Source organism: Indicator indicator, chromosome 1, assembly GCF_027791375.1.
Source record: "Indicator indicator isolate 239-I01 chromosome 1, UM_Iind_1.1, whole genome shotgun sequence".
Lineage (NCBI taxonomy): Eukaryota > Metazoa > Chordata > Aves > Piciformes > Indicatoridae > Indicator > Indicator indicator.
The window spans coordinates 16,740,543-16,759,194 of NC_072010.1; the positions used below are offsets into that span (position 1 = coordinate 16,740,543).

Sequence of the window (18,652 nt, forward strand, 5' to 3'; positions counted from 1 at the left end):
GTGTGGCGTCTGCTACCTTCCACTTTGCTTGGAGAGAAAATGCCATCAAGTCTTACTTGTGTCCCACTGACCTTTTTGGAATAATGTATCATCCCCCAGGTTGCAAAGGCTGGACATCGCTGCATTAAGCATACGGGAAAATGAAAATCTATATTGTATCCCTTGAGGAAAATAAGACACTAGAAGTAATCTATAGTGTTTAAGATACTCTATTATTAAATGATGTCATGTCAGTCACGTTGAAAAGACCAGTGGAAGCAGAAGCCAAAATATATAAAAATGTATTGGTGGGCAGTATTTTTTTCACAGCATCTTTTGAGCAATAATCATGGAGTTTTTCCAGCCCTCTCTGTGAGAAAATTTAAGATAAAGTACATAATATTGCATGCTTAGGTGGATCATCATCTCCTATAGCTTTTTCAGAAATAGATTATAATTTCCAAGTACAGCAGTGGGAACCCATAAAAGATAAGGTGAAAGTGGGATTTTTCCGGTTTTACATTAGTACAACTGAAATCAGACCCTATTTACTATTCTGTTTTCCACTTAAAGTTACAGTCTAAAATGCTAAACATATGTTCTAGGACTTCTAAAGTATCTTATTGAGTAATCATTGGGTTCTCTCATTTCTCATTTCTCAGATACAGAAGGACCCTCTGTTATAATTTTATTTTTCACTTCCTTAAGTCTTTGCAGCCAATTCCCACATACTCTGCAGCTTTTTTAGAAATTCCTTTATTAACTACTTAGCCACTGATGCAAAGATTGCAATAGAAGCTTCCCATGTCTCTGGTAAATGTTCTTTGTATCATGCTGCAGAGTAATTTTCTCATTTTCTCCGCTTTGGTAAATATTTCAGCATTGTTTTTATGCTGTGGAGCTGCTCCAGATGGAGAGATGAAGACTAGATCATGCAGGACACTTGGCCTTACTAATGATCATGGCATACTGGACTCAGGGGCATCCAATGACACAGGCAGAGTCTTACACTTTCTGGGAGGGAAAGGGTATCTTGTTACCACTCTTCCTGGGTAACAATTATGCAGATACCAAATTGTGCCTTTTGTTTTTATTCATGGAGGTGCCCTAAATGGAAATATTCAAGAAATGTCCATTTCTATTAGATGCTGTTTCCACTTCTTTGAAACCTTTATCATTTTTAATTCTGGCCAATACTATTCAGAAAAACTCAGTTATGTTCATTAAGACCTGAGATGTCACCAGAGGACATTTTTCTGTGAATAAACAGCTGTTCAGGGGAAGAAAAATACGCAGCTCTAAAATGAACAAAGTTCTTAAGACTGTTTGCTTCCAAAATAGACAACGGCAGTACCATTGTATAATGAAACGTCACAGGTACTTAACTTTTATGGAGCAGTTATTGACTGGTCCCTGTGTTCATTTTAAGACATTAATGCCAAGGTCAGTTAAAACTAACCAAGGTCCAGATCAACAAACATTTTATAAGAGAAACTTGCCAGGGGTTTATCACTGTTTTCTCCCCTGGCCTGTTTTCAGACAAAACAATCACAGCTTTTAACGCCTGTATTCATTGACCTGTTATCTTTTCATTATACCTTGCCCATTGCCATGTTTCCCACTAAATGTCAGTTCCTACAGCTGAAATTTAATTTGAATTGTTAAATATATTCAGTCTGCTAGAGCACTGAACATGAGCTTATGATTACTTCTTGGAATATAGCTTGCCTCTCTGGGATGTAATAAATTAGTCTAATCATATGGTGAGAACTTACTTCATCCTGTGTTTGTTCCTGCTAGGAACTGAAATTGTCTCTGTAATTGTATGCAAATCCCTTCACCAGGATAATCAAAGGAAACCTATGTGTAGCTGCCCATCCTCCACAAAGCATAAAAGTAGCCTAACTTTTAATTCTACTTCAATGAAAAGTTGTATCTCCATATGTAGAATGTAGATACAAAATAAAAGAACTTAAATTAAAAGGGATGTAAGCAGCAAATATAACTTCAGGCTGCTTTTAGTTCTGCCTTTTTTCACTTATGCGCAATACTGTGTTAGTAGTGCTCATGGGAAATAATAACATTGGCATTTTTAATTTTAAACGTGGAAGGATTTCTTCTCCCATGAAAATATATGAAGTAGATGTATATGAAGAGCATGTTTAATATCTTTATCAATGCATTGGACAAGAGCGCTAAGTGCTCCTTCAGTAAGTTTGCACACGACACTAAGTTAGGAGGGAGTGTTAATCTGCTTGGGGATAGGAATACTCTACAGAGGAACCTGGACAGGTTGGATCAATGCACTGAGGCCAAATGTATGAACTTCAACAAGGCCAAGTGCTGGGTCATGCACTTTGCTCGCAACAACCCTGTGCAATGCTACAGGCCTGGGGCAGAGTGGCTCAAAAGTTGCCAATCACAAAAGGTCCTGGGGTGTTGGTCAGCAGTCAGCTGAACATGAGCCAGTAGTGTGCTCAGGTGGCCAAGAAGGCCAACAGCATCCTGGCCTGTGTCAGGAATAGTGTGATGTGCAGGAGTAGGGAAGTGATCATGCAGCTGTACTCAACACTGGTGAGGCTGCACCAGTGTTCAGTTTTGCACCCCTCATGACTAAAAGGACATTGAGTTGATGGAGGTTGTCCAGAGAAGGGCAACAAAGCTGATGAAGAATCTTGAGAGTGTATTATGAGGAGTGGCTGAGAGAAGTGGGGTCATTTAGCCCGGAGAAAAGGAGGGTCAGAGGAAACCTTCTCACTCTCTACAACTACCTAAAAGCAGATTGTAGCAATGTACCCTGGTGTTGGTCTCTTGTCCCTAGTAACAAGTAATAGGATGAGAAGAAATGGCCTCAAGTTGCAACAGAGGGGTTTAGATTGGATATTAGAAGACACTTCTTGACTGAAATGGTTATAAAACACTGGAGTGTTTTACATGGCTGCCCATAAAGGTGTTGGAATCCCCATCCCTGGAGGTGTCCAAAAGGTGCATAGATGGGGTGGTAAGGAGCATGGTTTATTACCAGACTTGGTAGAATTAGTTAATGGTTGGACTCAATGATCTTAAAGCTCTTTTCCAACTGAAACAATTCTGTGATTCTATGTTTTACATATTGGCCTCAAATAATTTTGACTCTGTCAAATGTTAATTCTCTAAAGTGGACACCAAAAACAGATTCAGTGTTTTACAAGTAGTTCAGTGTCTTGTATGGAGATCATATCACTCTAGCCTTCCTCTTCTAGGTTTCTCTATCCAGGTGTTATATTAGCTGCCTTATTCATAGCATCAGTGGAAGAGAGCAGCTCTGTGTACCTATGATTCTGGTAACAATATTTGTGAAGACACTCAAACGAGGCATGTTTATTGTCTTTTGCCCCATCGGTTCTTTTCAGAGGAGGGGTGAGAAGAGGAAGAAGAGGGTAGAAAGAGCTGAAACGGTGTTCATTTGTTCATTTGCCTCCTTTAAAAGCTCTTGTTGCTTCTTTACATGCTCTTTTGCAGTTTCATAAGTATTTATATGTGTACATAGATACATATTTATTCTATGCACATATATATGTGTGCTTTAAATGTCTTGAAGCATTTAAGGTAACTTCTTCAATTATCTGCTTGTAAGCCATTTTCAAGATTTAGTTGAGAGTGATACTTGCAAGCCCTCAGATGAAGTGCCTGGGACATGCAAGATTATTCACAGAATCATAGAATCCTGGAATCACTTAAATTAGAAAAGACCTTTAAGATCATTGAGTCTGACTGTTAATCCCGCACTGCTAGATCACCACTCAACCATGTCCTCAGCACTACATCTACATGTCTTTTAAATACCTCCAGGGCTGGTAACTCAACTGCTTCCCCAGGCAACCTGTTCCAGTGCCTAACAAACCTTTCAGCAAAGAGTGACATTTAAAATCAGATATAATGTTTCTAGAATCTAAAAGTAGAACTTATGGAAGGAGCAAGGTCTTATAAATTATCTGCTGTCTAACCACCTATAAATACGGACATGGCCACGTATGCACAGAGATAGAATTCAGGTTGTGCCTCTCTTAAAATGAATGGTTGCTATTGTGAATGCCTGTTGTTTCAGTCTGAGGATTGTTCTTGCATTTTTCTCTCGTGTATGTATCAGAAACGACACTGTGCTAATGCCGATAGGCAGAGATTGTCAAATATTTTGTAGTAAAAGACTATTTCTTAACAAATTCCAATAGAAAGGAGGCAGAAGTTCTGACATCAAGATTCTCATTTAGTACCCACAGTCAGTTCTGTCCTAGGGCGCAGGTATCTTATGCATGGACTGAGGCAGATGCCATGTGAGGAAAAATAGTATGTGACGATATAATTAAAGACAGCACCATAACACATTAATTAGAATGCATTAGAGTTCTGCTAATTTTAAGATCTACCAGCTCTTGAGTGCTTTAGCTTGTAGTCTTAATATTCTTTGACATGTTTTGGGTTTTTTTAATGTTGTTTACACAAAGGTCTACATGCAATCGTATGCCATCATAGGGTAAACAAAATCCTATTAAATTGAGACCAGAGAGAGAGTTTTTGGGAAACTAGCAATTTGTGGAAAATAGCTTTGGCTTGATTAGGATATTGTGTAAAAAAGATAATTTATTAATATCAATGTTAAAGACTATATGTTTTAGTGAAATGAGGATTTTTGGCTTTAAGGCACGATGCTAAAGAAAAATAGCTTAGGCTGTGATTTACAAAAACAAGGAATATTTACACCTAAGATGGATATTTATCAAATTAATATGAATAATAAGAAGAAATATATGAATATTTAAATATGTGAATCTCTATAATAAATACACTTTTTCCTGTTTTCTCTCCTTTTTAAAAAAAATACTGATACTCAGTATCCCTAGAGACAGACCCAAGATGATGTAGATATCAGATAACTGAATATTCAGAGAGACTACGTAGCCTCTATAGTTAGTTTAAAATACTTTTCTGACAGAAAGTACACCTAGCACCTGGCTTTTGATTGGTTTGGTTTGTTTTTCTGGTTGGTTGTTTTGTTTCATTTTTTTTTCTCTTCCATTCAGTGGCTTGTTTTTTTGTGTTTTTTTTTTTTAAGGTAATAGTTTGTTCCGATAGCATTGTAATTACATGCAGTTTGTGATTCAGCAGTCAAAATTCTGTGGTAAAAATTTGACAAGAATTGCTAAGAACGCAGTTTCAGTGCTGCTTGTAATCTTCAGTGGAGCCAAAGACTTCTAAGCTGATCCAGTTCTAGCTGAACTCTTTGGCATAGCTAAATAATAGAAAAATAAAATTAAAGAAATGCATAAAATGCTAATGAGGTACATAAATGTATTTTTGGCACATATCTGTAAGTATGCTTGGGTGTATTCGTCTCTAGGCGTGGTTATCATAAGAAAGGTTGCTGGACTTTGATGTTAGTTTGAAGGCATTTAGTGAAGTGGGAAATGGTAATGGTATATGAGAACTGTGAAAGCATGAGCAAAGCTATCAGACTGCCTTCAAAACCAGGACTTTTCTTCAGTCCCTCTCAAGTTTCCACTCATCTTTAGTATTTGGCATTTTGATGAGACACCTTTATAGTGTGTTTCATATGAAGGTTTTAGACTCTGAAATGTAAAGAAGGGGAAAAAAATCTTGCTTCAGAGTGGGCGCAGCATAAATTGGACCTGACATAGCCTGAGCCTTTGATCGTGAATTCTCACTGCAGAGTAAGTCAAATCCCCTCCCATATGGTCCCTGAAAGCACATAACCTACAGACCATTGTTCCATTTAAGGCTTTATTTTGGAAAAAGTTCATGGTTGCAATATATTGACAGCATTTTCATGTCCTTCTCAAGTCTCAAGTTGTGCCGGGGGAGGTATAGGCTGGATGTTAGGAGGAAGTTCTTCACAGAGAGAGTGATTGCCCATTGGAATGGGCTGCCCAGGGAGGTGGTGGAGTCACCATCACTGGAGATGTTCAAGAGGAGACTGGATGAGGCACTTAGTGCCATGGTCTAGTTGATTGCTTAGGGCTGGGTGATGGGTTGGACTGGATGATCTTGGAGGTCTCTTCCAACCTGGTTGATTCTATGATTCTATGATTCTCAGAAAAGAAAGATTATTAAATACTGCAGATGAAGTTGCACAGGATTAAGGGAAAGGACAGAAAGTCTGATCATAAACTACTGCTAGAGCTTATTTGGAGGTGTCTCATAACAGTGAGAACATTTTCAAGGTCATATATCTCAGGGAGGCAGAAAGCATAAACTCATATCTTAAGGATAATTTCCATTATCATCAAAATTCCGAAGTCTTTGTAGCAAAATAGTGATAGAAGAAATGGCTAAACTGGATACATTGTTTCCTAAGTTTTGTTTCAGACCTATCTGTGAGAAAATTTGAGATAGAGTTTTTAATAAGGCCTACTGTGAGAGCATAAGAGGTAATGGTTTTAGACTGAAAACAAAGAGTAGATTTAAACTACTAGATAAGGAACACATTTTTTACAAAGAAGATTGTGCAACACTGAAACAAGTTGCCCAGAGAGGTGTTAGATGCCCCAGACCTGGAAACAATCGAGCTCTGATGGGACAGGGCTCTAAGCAAGTTAAAGATGCCCCTGCTTACAGCAGGTGGGTTGGACTAGATAACTGCCAATCCAAAACATTCTATGATTCTATGAAAAATTATCAGGGTCAATGATATTTACAGGTGACTTAATTCATAACCTACATCATAACAGATGAACAGATGACAATGCATGGAATTTGGAAAGCTGAATAAAAAAAGCATGGATTTTTCAGGAACTGTGAGATAAAGCAGATTTCTTTCTCTTACAAAGTCATGGGTTCTTTAGACATTGGGGAAAACATCAGTGTCTCATAGGATTTTTTACACAATCTGCATGAAATGTTGATGAATAAGCTAAAGAAATTTTGTCTTGATAAACTTTCTAGAAGATACAGCCCTTGTACCCAGAAGTATATGATATTCACTGTCAAATAAGGCCATAGTAAGCAGTGCTCTATTGTGGCTTCATTTTTTCCTAGTGTCTTTGTTAATGACTTGGATGAAGAAATACACGATATGTTAGTAAAATCTGCAGATGATACAAAAAGGAAAAGACAGTGTGTACTCTGGAATACATTTTAAAAATACGTCACATTTTCACCAATTCACTTCAGGAAAGACTTGAATCAGTTGTACCCTATCCAGAGGAAAACAAGAAATATTGTCAGAATCTAGAGTAAAAGATGTTCCACAAGGAATATCTGAAAGAATCATGTTTCAGCAAGTGAATGAAACAGCAGTCTTCAGTTAGGAAAAGGCATGCCTTAAAGAAGGTGGCAACAAACTGTTCACCAGGTCTGCTAGAGGTAAGACAAGAATGAGTGACTTTAAATTGTGCTAGGGGAGACTTAGGTTAGACTTTACAAAACATTTCTTAATGATAAGAATAATTAAGCAATTAATATATTTCCTAGGTTGTTACAGAATTCTCTTTGGAGATTTTTAACGACAAAGAAAGATGTCTGTCTAGAATAATTTAAATATAATTTATCTGTCTTGGGGGATGGAGGGATAGAGAGGAATAGATCAGGTTATTTCTGGAGCTCCCCATCTTCTTTTCCAATCTATATGTCATTTCTGTGAATTAGACCCAAGAAGAAATCAGTACACACCTGTACTTCAAGCTTTCACTTTGTCATCTAAATTGACAAATTTATATGTACTTTTTGATAAATATTCTAGCTCCAACTCCAAAGGCAGAGAAAATTTGGCGTACAAAGGAGTTATCATATGTCAAAGGTTATATAACTGAGCTTATAAATATTGCTGGTTGTGTAGTTCTGGAAGCTGTATACTGACCAAAAAATTTAAACAAACCCATATGTTAATAAATTTTACTAATCATAATGAGGAAAATTAAAATATGCTTGAATTTGAGTGTTTGTAGTTATTTGTTGAATGTATAACCATGCATCACTCATACTGTAAATTTCTTGTATGGTTTTCATCACTGTAGTGTCTGGATTCCTCTTGCCAAGATTTTGCTAGATAAATGTTAGGTATTTTCTCTAAGCCTCATGTCTAGACTCCTTCAGTATTCATTGGAGAGAGAGAAACACCTCAGAGATAGATGTCTAAGACCTCCAGAAATGCTTTGTTAAGGGATATATGTCTTTCCTTTGAAAGCCTGGATGATTAACTTAGACATCTACTTTATAGACAGCTAGAGTTAAGTGACATGAATCCAATCCTGCATGTCAAATATATTGGCTTATCCATACCAAATGATTTCATCATTTCTTCTTCACTTCTGCTGTGTGTTGGATTTATAACAAATTTATTTCTTTTACTGATGCTAATACAAATTCCAATAGATGGAAGCAGCATTAATAAAATAGCTCCAGCATTACAGTATCTGTAGCTGCTAGTATCATAGCTGATTTTGGGAATGGGATCAAATCCTATTTTAAAGTTAACTGGATCAGAAAGAGAAGAAAATGAATTTGCATTTCAGTATCACAGTATCACAGTGTATCAGAGGTTGGAAGGGACCTCAAGAGATCATCAGGTCCATCCCCCCTGCCAGAGCAGGATCACTTAGGGTAGTCCACACAGGAATGAATCCAGATGGGTTTTGAAAGTCTCCAGAGAAGGAGACTCCACAACCCCCCCTGGGCAGCCTGTTCCAGTGCTCTGTCACCCTCACTGTAAAGAAGTTTTTCCTCATATTCAGGTGAAATCTTCTATGTTCTAGTTTGAACCCATTGTTCCTTGTGTTATCACTGTGAACCACCGAAAAGAGCCTGGCCCCCTCCACTTGACACCCACCCCAGATATTTATAGGCATTTATGAGATCCCCTCTCAGTCTTCTCTTCTCCAGACTAAACAGCCCCAGGGATCTCAGTCTCTCTTCATAGGGGAGATGCTCAAGTCCCCTAATCATACTCCATCGGATTCTATCCAGCAGATCTCTGTCTCTCTTGAGCTGGGGAGCCCAAAACTGGACACAGTATTCCAGGTGTGGTCTCAGCAGGGCAGAGTAGAGAGGTAGAAGAACTTCCCAGTATATGAGACTTATCTTTGGGAAAGACCTATATGTTGCATATGCTGTTTCCAAGTATATTAACCTGTAAGATCGTGTCATTCAGTATTATCAGTCTAGAATGATAGTCCAAAAGAATGAGGGAAAAAAAAGCTGTTCTTGCACATAGTGTCCTGGCATTTGGGGAGGACTTTATCTATATAACCGAGCAGCTGTACTATTGTTTTATCTTGTTGATAGGTTTGTCAGTTAAAATACAAACAAACAAAAAACCCCAAAACAGCAAACTCCAGCAAGGCCCAGGAGCCTTAAATATTATGTTCAGTTGTGGGCCCCTCAAGAAGTCCTGGAGCATGTCCAGAGAAGGGCAGTGAGGCTCATGAAGGGCCTGGAGCACATGACCTACAGGGAGCATCTGAGGGAGCTGGGGTTGTTCAGTGTGAAGAAGAGGAGGCTGAGGGAAGACCTTATCACTCTCTACAACTACATGAAAGGAGGTTGGAGAGAGGACAGGGCCAACCTCTTCTCCTTGACGACAAGCAGCAGGACTAGAGGAAATGGATGCATCTTACAGCAGGAGAGGTTTGGGCTGAAAGTTTTATCAAACATTGGGATGGTCTGCCTAGGGCAGTGGTGGTGTCATCATCCCTGGAGGTGTTTAAGCAGTGTGTGGACCTAGTGCTCAGGGACATGGTTTAGTGGTGACCTTGCAGTGCTGGGCTGAAGGTTGGACTGGATGATCTTGAAGGTATCTTCCAACCAAAGATAGTCAACGTTTCTGGGAGCTTGTTGCTACATGCTTCCAGACTTCAACCAGTTATGTTTGTGCACAATAATTTGTATTTTCTTTTAGTTGTCTGCATTTCAATGTTGAATTTGTAGGTGAGGAATGGTTACTATAAACATCGGTGAAAACTTACTTGTCTTTATTGGCATAGTCCTAAAATTGTTTTAAATAATGCTTTTTTGAAAAACACGGATTATGTAGCTCAGCTGATGTGAGTTAGCCTGGGTTTTTTTCAGTTTGCTTTTATGAAACAAAATAGTATTCCGCAATACATGGGACAGAATGTATTCCAGGAAATGAATCATTCATCTATCTGTAGCATACCTGGGGATAAACAGCAGATAATCAGAAAATAAATGCCTTCTTTTAGGTGACAGCTGTAAGATTCATGTTTTCTGTCTTTGCTTGGGAGAACATCTTCCTATACTTTTAAGAATTTTGTCTAACCAGAGGTGCTTCACTCAGAATGACCAAGGGTTAGCTTCAGGTTTTTTGTGATATACAACGTTTGCCACACTACATACAACTAATTTTTTTTCTCTGTCAGCTGTGGCAAATTATTTTGGACAAATAAGCACTCTCCTCAGCACGTCTAATGCTTATGCCAACCAAGCCTGTGAAAGCTTTTATTGATTCTGCGTATACTCCACCCTTACCACTCTGTTATATTAAAAATTGTTCCTCCACACTAAATGGATGGCTATGCCACTGATCACTTGCACAAGGACTCTGAACTCTTCTGACAGAGGCATTGCACCATATCCAGTTACTAATGTTTATCTGTATTATGCTATATGTGAAAGACATGCCAACATGAACACTCAGATCTGAGTGCCAGCTACTGACAAGAAGCTACAGAAGCTTCAAATGCATAAATGAAGGCAGTTGCTAATGAAATATGGCAAGTCAAACCTTGATCCAAGGTAGAAGAAAAGCTTTGTTATGTGTTTGTCTGATATTTGTCACGCTTTATGCTGGGATAAATTCCCAGTTCAATCAAAGCACATCTTAGTAATGTTGTCCAAGCGAAATAAGAAAGGAATGAGGGAATGTCAATTGCTGTTTCAAACACCATTCATTCTGAATCAAAGAAAATGTTAATTTGTGTCAGGAAGCTGAATTAAGTAAATGTTGACTGCCTTTGTAGCAAAGATCAAGTCAAAGTAGAGTGTAAATGAAACAGGAACCCCTGTAACCCTGGAGTGGTTTTAATGTATGTCTATATATGGAAATGAATAGGAAATGAAGCAAGAAATGAAATGTTTGGGAAAGAATCTTGTCATGATTTGCAGAGATAATTACAGGCAAAAAGGAGATTGAATATAGCAACAGGAAAAGCAGAATAATTATGCAGCAATTAACAGGAAAGCTGTATGGTTCTTTGAAAAAAATAACAGTCATTGGGTTAAAAATATATGCTGAGTACAGAAATGTTTTAATACTCCATACATCAAGCATTTGAATTCATTTCCTAAGATAAAATGCTATTTCATAAATGTCTCGTTTGTACCATAAAATATGCTGTGCATTTTATATATTCATTATAATTGTTTGTATTTTTATCATAAATATGTAATCTGAATTGGAGGAAAAGCTAATAAATGTTCATTTTGGAGTGCAGGTGCATAGTGTCATAATGATAAGAAGAAGCAGATTTTAAGATTGTGTTTCAAGGCTTGCAAATATCATAGGAACCAGCAGAAAAATAGCTACTCCTAGATTTACAAGAGAATTAGTTTCTCATGTGTCCCAAGGTCTTCATATTCTGATAAAACAATTGTCTACTTTTATTTTACTGGAGGCAGACGAGGGGTTTGGTGGTGTTCTGGTAATTAGTCAGGTAACAGCAGCACACTTACTTTCTGAAATGTAGTTTATAAAGATTCCTCTCTCAGTTTGTGGGAGAGTCTGATAATGGTTTTTATAGGGAAACTGTCATGCAGGGGCATCTTCAAGTGCATTAAAATGACAGCTAGAGATCACTGCTCTTAGACAGGAGATTTTCTTGTTGAAAAGAGAAAGAAGTAGCCATTGTGTAGCCATATCACTAAGGATCATTTTCCAAGATGAGCTCTTTCATTGAAAGCTAGTCCAGAAAAAACAGCCAGAAAGCGAGCAAAAAGCCGCACTATTTTGTGTTGTGGTTCTAGGCAGAGAGACATCTGAATTGTATCATGTGTACCAGTATGTTACTGACAAACATATCTGTCCCTTTTGTCTTTCCTAAACATTGGCTGTGGATCTGAGGTGTACGGTCTTCATTGATTTAAACAGATTCACCATTCATGTCAAAGATGGAATAATACATTCTTCCTGCTTCAGGAACTGATTAGTCAAATTGAGAATAGACTTGCAAGATGTCCTAAGATATGTCACAGACCCTTCTCCTGCTTCTGTACTGCACATCCCTAATGAGAAAAAGATAAGGAGAGCAAAGAAGGCAAAGGGCTGATGTGCTAGGGCACACTGAGACCATGGGCAGGGAGCCTGCCCTGAAAGTTCAGGTGGAGTCTTTGGAGACTTTGCTGCCTTTTCCTTCTGTGAATGGGCTCAAAAATGATGAAAGGGGCATCAAACATTGGTAATGATAAAGAGCAATAATCCTGCCAGCAGTAACAATTAATGCTTCTATGGTGCCCTTCATTCATTGACCTCTAATCACTTTGCATATATTGATTAAAGCTATATAGAATCTCTGAAATAAATAAGTATAGGTTCTATTCACACATTTATACTGGCATATACCTTGACTTCATATACCTTGACTGGCATATATCTTGATTTCAGTAAACCTTTTGATACTGTTTCCCATAACATCCTCATAGAAAAGCTCAAGAAATGCAGCATAGACAGCAGGTCCATGAGGTGGATTGCAAACTGGCTTGACAGCAGAGTTCAGAGGGTCGTCATCAATGGCAGAGTCGACTTGGAGGCCTGTGGCCAGTGTTGTTCCCCAGGGATTGGGGTCCAGTTTTGTTCAGTATCTTTATCAACGACCTGGATGAGGGCATGGAGAGTACCCTCAGCAAGTTTGCTGATGATACAAAACTGGGGGGGTTGGCTGACACCCCAGCAGGCTGTGCAGCCATCCAATGTGACCTGGACAGGCTGGAGAGCTGGGGGCAGGCAAACCACATGAAGTTTAATAAGGACAAGTGCAGGGTCCTACCTCTGGGGAGAAATAACAACAGGCACCAGTACAGGTTAGGGGCTGCCCTTCTGGAAAGCAGCTCCACAGGGAAAGACCTTGGAGTCCTAGTGGATAGCAAATTCTCCATGGGACAGCAATGTGCCCTTGTGGCCAAGAGAGCCAATGGTATCCTGGGGTGCATTAGGAAAAGTGTGGCCAGCAGATCTAGGGAAGTTCTTTTCCCCCTCTGCTCTGCCCTGGTGAGACCACACCTGGAATACTGTGTCCAGTTTTGGGCTCCCCAGTTCAAGAAAGACAGAGACCTGCTGGAGAGAATCCAATGGAGAGCCACAAGGATGATTAGGGGACTTGGGCATCTCCTCTATGAAGAGAGACTGAGATCCCTGGGGCTGTTTATCTTGAGAAGACTGAGAGGGGTTCTCGTCAATGTGTATAAATATCTGAGGGGTGGATGTCAAGTGGAGGGGGCCAAGCTCTTTTCAGTGGTGCACAGTAATAAGACAAGGAACAACAGCTTCAAGCTTGTACATAGAGGATTTCACCTCAACATGAGGAAAAACTTCTTTCCAGTGAGGGTGACGGAGCACTGGAACAGGCTGCCCAGGGGGGTTGTGGAGTCTCCTTCTCTGGAGACTTTCAAAACCCACCTGGATTCATTCCTGTGCAGACTACCCTAAGTGATCCTGCTTTGGCAGGGGGGGTTGGACCTGATGATCTCTTGAGGTCCCTTCCAACCTCTAATGTACTGTGATACTGTGATACTATATGTGTGTGTGTGTGTGTGTGTGTGTGGTGTGTGTACATAAAGAATTCTTACTAAGATGCATTAAAAACTGCTTGGGCTAAATTCTATCAAAAGAAAAACAAACAACAAAAAACAACCAACCAAAACAAAAAAAACAACCAAACAAAAATGCAAACAAATAAAAACAAACCAAACAACAACAAATGAAAGCAAAGCACTTGAATGTCTGACATTGCTTTTGCAGTATGCAAGTAGTATTGGTGAATGAGGAATGAGTAGGCTCAGATTTTTTCTATGCTGTGTCATAAAATGCCTAGATGTCATAGAATCATAGAATGGTCCAGGTTGGAAGAGACCTCCAAATCCAGCCTCCCTGCAGGGACATCCCCAACTAGAGCAGGCTGTCCAGGGCCTCATTCAGTCTTAACTTGAATATTGCCAGAGAAGGGGCCTCAACCACCTCCCTGGGCAACCTGTTCCAGTGTTGCACCACCCACATAGTGAACAATTTCTTCTGATATCCAATCTAGATCTGTCCTTCTCTAGTTTGAAGCCGTTGCCCCTCATCCTGTCACCACAGGCCCTTGCAAACAGTCTCTCTCCGTCTTTCTTGTAGGTCCCCCTCAGGTACTGGAAGGCTGCTATTAGGTCTCCCTGGAGCCTCCTCTTCTCCAGGCTGAACAACCCCAGCTCCCTCAGCCTGTCATTGTAGCAGAGGTGGTCCAACTGCCCGATCATTTTCATGGCCCTTCTCTGGACCCTCTCCATCTGGTTCATGTCCTGTACAAACCCAATCTTAGAAGCTGCATGCTTGACTGGAGTAGTTTGTGTTTATTATTCATAATGCTGAGAATTGTTGCAAGCATTTTGATCACAGCAACTGCAATGTTTGTTAGTTGCTTACTGTGCACTGATCATGGCTATCAACATAGGTAGGGATCCAAACAGTCTCTTATTCCCTTCCCTGCAGGAACAAATATGAAGAGACATAATATTGATTAAAGACAAATGCTATTCCAAAAATTCAATGATTGCATTACTAGTATATTTTATCTTTTTTTTTTTTTTTTTTTTAGGTTATTCAATACTTCAAGCTATTATGGAAAAAGCAGGACAAAATAGCTGGCAAGTCAGTGCCATCTGTGTGGAGAATTTTAACGATGCCAGCTACAGGCGACTTTTAGAAGATCTGGACCGAAGGCAAGAAAAGAAGTTTGTAATAGACTGTGAAATAGAAAGACTTCAGAATCTCTTAGAACAGGTAATACCTGCTTTTAATGTCATTGTAACTGCATTATTGAAAGTCCAGATGAGACACCATTGTGCATTTTGTTTTGTTTATTTTCTCAATGGAAATGAGATTGCCTGCTCTTTTAATTTTCTTCATGGGCATATATTTCTATGTCCACTTGCCTGCTCCTTGCATTTCCTATATAATACTTAATACTCAGCACGTCAGAACAGTGAGACCCCATCCTTTCCCACTCAGCAAATCAGTTAGGGTAGCTGCACATTTAGCCTTGAATCCCTGTATCTCCATGCCTGATAGATCTTGCATCAGGGTCTTATGGCTAGCAGAACATGATGTTGCTGAATTGCCAAGATGTCCTTGGTCCATACCTTTGTGGGGGTAAAGCTCAGTTTTGTTTGAGGGAGAAAAGCTTATTTGAATCCTGTATTACTCTTTTTTTCACTGAATAGCATAGACCACATATTTCTAGCCATAAAATCCTTTGCAATTATTATTACACACATTTAAACTGCTAGTTTTATTACCTTAGCAGACTATTTATGAACATGAAGAACAGCAGAATAAAGGTGCTATTGAACTGGCAAGGAAGGTCATGTTCTTTGTCAGTTATTCATGGAAAGCTGCCATCAGATAAAGACAGTACTTGGCCAGACAGACTGGCTTGCACTGGCTAGGACCTGTACCAGTGCTTAAAGTGAATATAAAATCTTGCTACTCTGATGTGACAAATCCATCTCATATAGTGCTTGTGTATAAGATCTTTCTTAGGTAATGGGAAAAATAAAATAATGCTTTGAAAAGAGCATTTTATCAAATGACGGGAAAATAGCTGGTGGTTAACTAGCTGCTTCCCGCATGATCCCACGTATTAATGCTGATGTGGTGCAAGTACATGGTTCAGTACCTGCTGCTGCAGGAACTGCAGGGAATTAATGCCATCTGCTGGTGGTAGATCCCTCACTGCCATGCTGCTTTTCTGCTAGCACATTAGGAATTAAGATTTTATTGCAAAAATGTTCATGATGCATCTGCTGCCCGAGTCACAGAACTATGAAATGTCATTTGTGATGCAGAAATGGATAGAATACTACTCATAGGAATATATATGTCAGTTTTACTTTCCCTTGCAGAAGGTAAAGAGGGAATTAATAGTATGGCTGATTTAACAAGGACTTTTGCTATGATTGTTGCCAAGCAAGTAATCGATGATGCCATATTGCTATAGATATTCATTTGGCCTTTTTTCTTCCTTTTTTTTTTCTTCTTTTGTTCTGAATGCCATTATATAGGATATCAGGTAATGACAGGACTAGGGGGAATGGAATAAAGCTGGAAGTGGGGAGATTCAGGCTGGACGTGAGGAAGAAGTTCTTCACCATGAGAATGGTGAGAGCCTGGAATGGGTTGTCCAGGGAGGTGGTTGAGGCCCCATCCCTGGAGGTGTTTAAGACCAGGCTGGATGAGGCTCTGGCCAGCCTGATCTGGTGTGAGGTGTCCCTGCCCATGGCAGGGGGGTTGGAACTAGATGATCCTTGTGATCCCTTCCAACCCTGACTGATTCTATGATTCTATATTTTAACACATTCTTTCTACAACTTATAATGAAATCCTCCCCCAATTCAAACTATGTTGTAGTGAAACAGAACATTCAACTTGAGGGGCTTTTAAAGTACATTCAGAAAAATCATGTCTCTCTCAGCTCTGTGTGTGTGTGTGTGTATGCAGCAGATTTCTTCTATGTGGCATGCAAATGTGACATAGAAAAAGTATGCTACAGTCCAGTAAGTCTTGAAGTACACCCATCATCCTGTGTAGGTGTATTGACATAGAGGATCCACTCAGTCGCAAAGTGAGATTAAGAATCCAGTACATATTTGGATCTCAATGACCTCACATATGCCTTTGGTTTGCTACTCATTTTCCTTCCAGATCAGCACCTGGATAGTGAGTTCTTTTTTAGGAACATAACCTGTGTAAGCTCAACATGAGCCACCAGTGTGCACCTGCAGCCCAGAAAGCCAGTCACATCCTGGGCTGCATTAAGAGAAGCATAGCCAGCAGGTTGAGGGAGGTGATTCTCCCCCTCTACTCAGCTCTGGTGAGACCCCCACCTGGAGTACTGCATCCAGTTCTGGAGCCCCTATTCCAAGAAGGATCTGGAGGTGCTGGAACATGTCCAGAGAAGGGCCACCAGGATGATCAGAGGGCTGGAGCACATCTCCTATGAAGACAGACTGAAAGAGTTGGGACTGTTCAGTCTGAGGAAGAGAAGGCTCTGAGGAGATCTTCTTGTGGCCTTCCAGTATCTGAAGGGGGCCTACAAGAAAGCTGGGGAGGGACTTTTTAGGGTGTCAAGTAATGATAGGACTAGGGGGAATGAAAAAAAAATAGAAATGGGGAGATTCAGTTGGATGTTAGGAAGAAGTTCTTCACCATGAGGGTGGTGAGACACTGAAACAGGTTGCCCAGGAAGGTGGTGGAAGCCCCATCCCTGGAAGTTTTGAGGCCAGGCTGGATGTGGCTCTGAGCAACCTGATGTAGAGTGTGAGGTGTCCCTGCCCACGGCAGGGGGGGTTGGAACTAGATGATCCTTGATGCCCCTTCCAACCCTAACAATTCTATATTCTATGACCTCGTGCAAGTCTGAGTTTTGCATGTGTAAAATAGGTACTTCATGCAAGCATGCTAACTCAGAAAAATAAAGTGCCTTGCTTCAGCAGTCTGTATGAGACATGATGAATTTGGCTAGCACATCAACAGGGCAAGCATGAAAGTTCATTGAGTCCTATTTCCATTAATTGCTCAGGGAGAGCAGAGGGTAGAAATAAACATCTAACTTGCAACATACCTGTACCTTAGTCAGTCATACAAGTATTTTTAGGAAATGACTCATTTGGCTACCATCTAATTTTGAGTGGGATGACTTTTACCCAGGAAATAAGCTGTTCTGTAGTTGTGCTGGTGTTTATTCACACTGAAGTGTAAAGCCTTTGCCCTAAATCTATGGTACTGATGCGAGAGAAGTTGTTTTTTTAGGCATGTGGTTTTTTTCTTTTCTTAATAGTGACTGAGGGGCGACCTCACCACTCTCTACAACTACCTGAAGGGAGGTTGGAGCGAGAAGGGGGGCAGCCTCTTCCCTTTGGTGGCAAGCAACAGGACTAGAGGAAATGATGTCAAGCTGCACCAGGGGAAGTTCAGGCTGGATATTAGGAAATATTTCTTCACAGAGAGGGTTATCAAATATTGGAATGGTCTGCCCAGGGCGGTGGTGGAGTCACCATCCCTGGAAGTGTTTAAGCAGCTTGTGGACCTGGTGCTTAAGGACATGGTTTAGTGTTGACCCTTCAGTGCTGGGTCAAAGGTTGGACTGGATGATCTTTGAGATCTCTTCCAACTGGATGTATCCTGTGGTTATGTTACTGCTCATATGTATGTAGGTATGTATGTATATATATATGTGTGTGTGTGTGTTTACGCTTGCCCTAATTAAATTGAAATTAATATATTTCAGAAAATATTTTGGTGATTTTTTCCAGATCATGTGAATTCTCTTTTTCCCCAACATTCCTGGTAATCCTCTCCATCCTTTCAGAGGGAGGCCACTGTACAAACAAGTATGGCCTTACCGCCAGGCTAGACAAAGTATACAGAAGAGATGAAGCTTTGCTCTCAATTGTGAAAGTCTCCATCTTCCTAGAT

The 18,652-nt window shown here is 40.0% G+C and overlaps 1 protein-coding gene across 3 annotated transcripts in view; it reads left to right on the plus strand.

Moving 5' to 3' along the window:
- Nucleotides 1-18,652, plus strand: part of GRIA4 (glutamate ionotropic receptor AMPA type subunit 4) — a 238,161-nt gene that overhangs the window by 126,776 nt on the left and 92,733 nt on the right. For all 3 annotated transcript variants that reach the window (XM_054400655.1, XM_054400646.1, XM_054400662.1), the window contains exon 4: nt 14,775-14,959. In XM_054400655.1, coding sequence (XP_054256630.1) covers nt 14,775-14,959 — 185 coding nt within the window. The remainder of the gene's footprint in view (nt 1-14,774; nt 14,960-18,652) is intronic.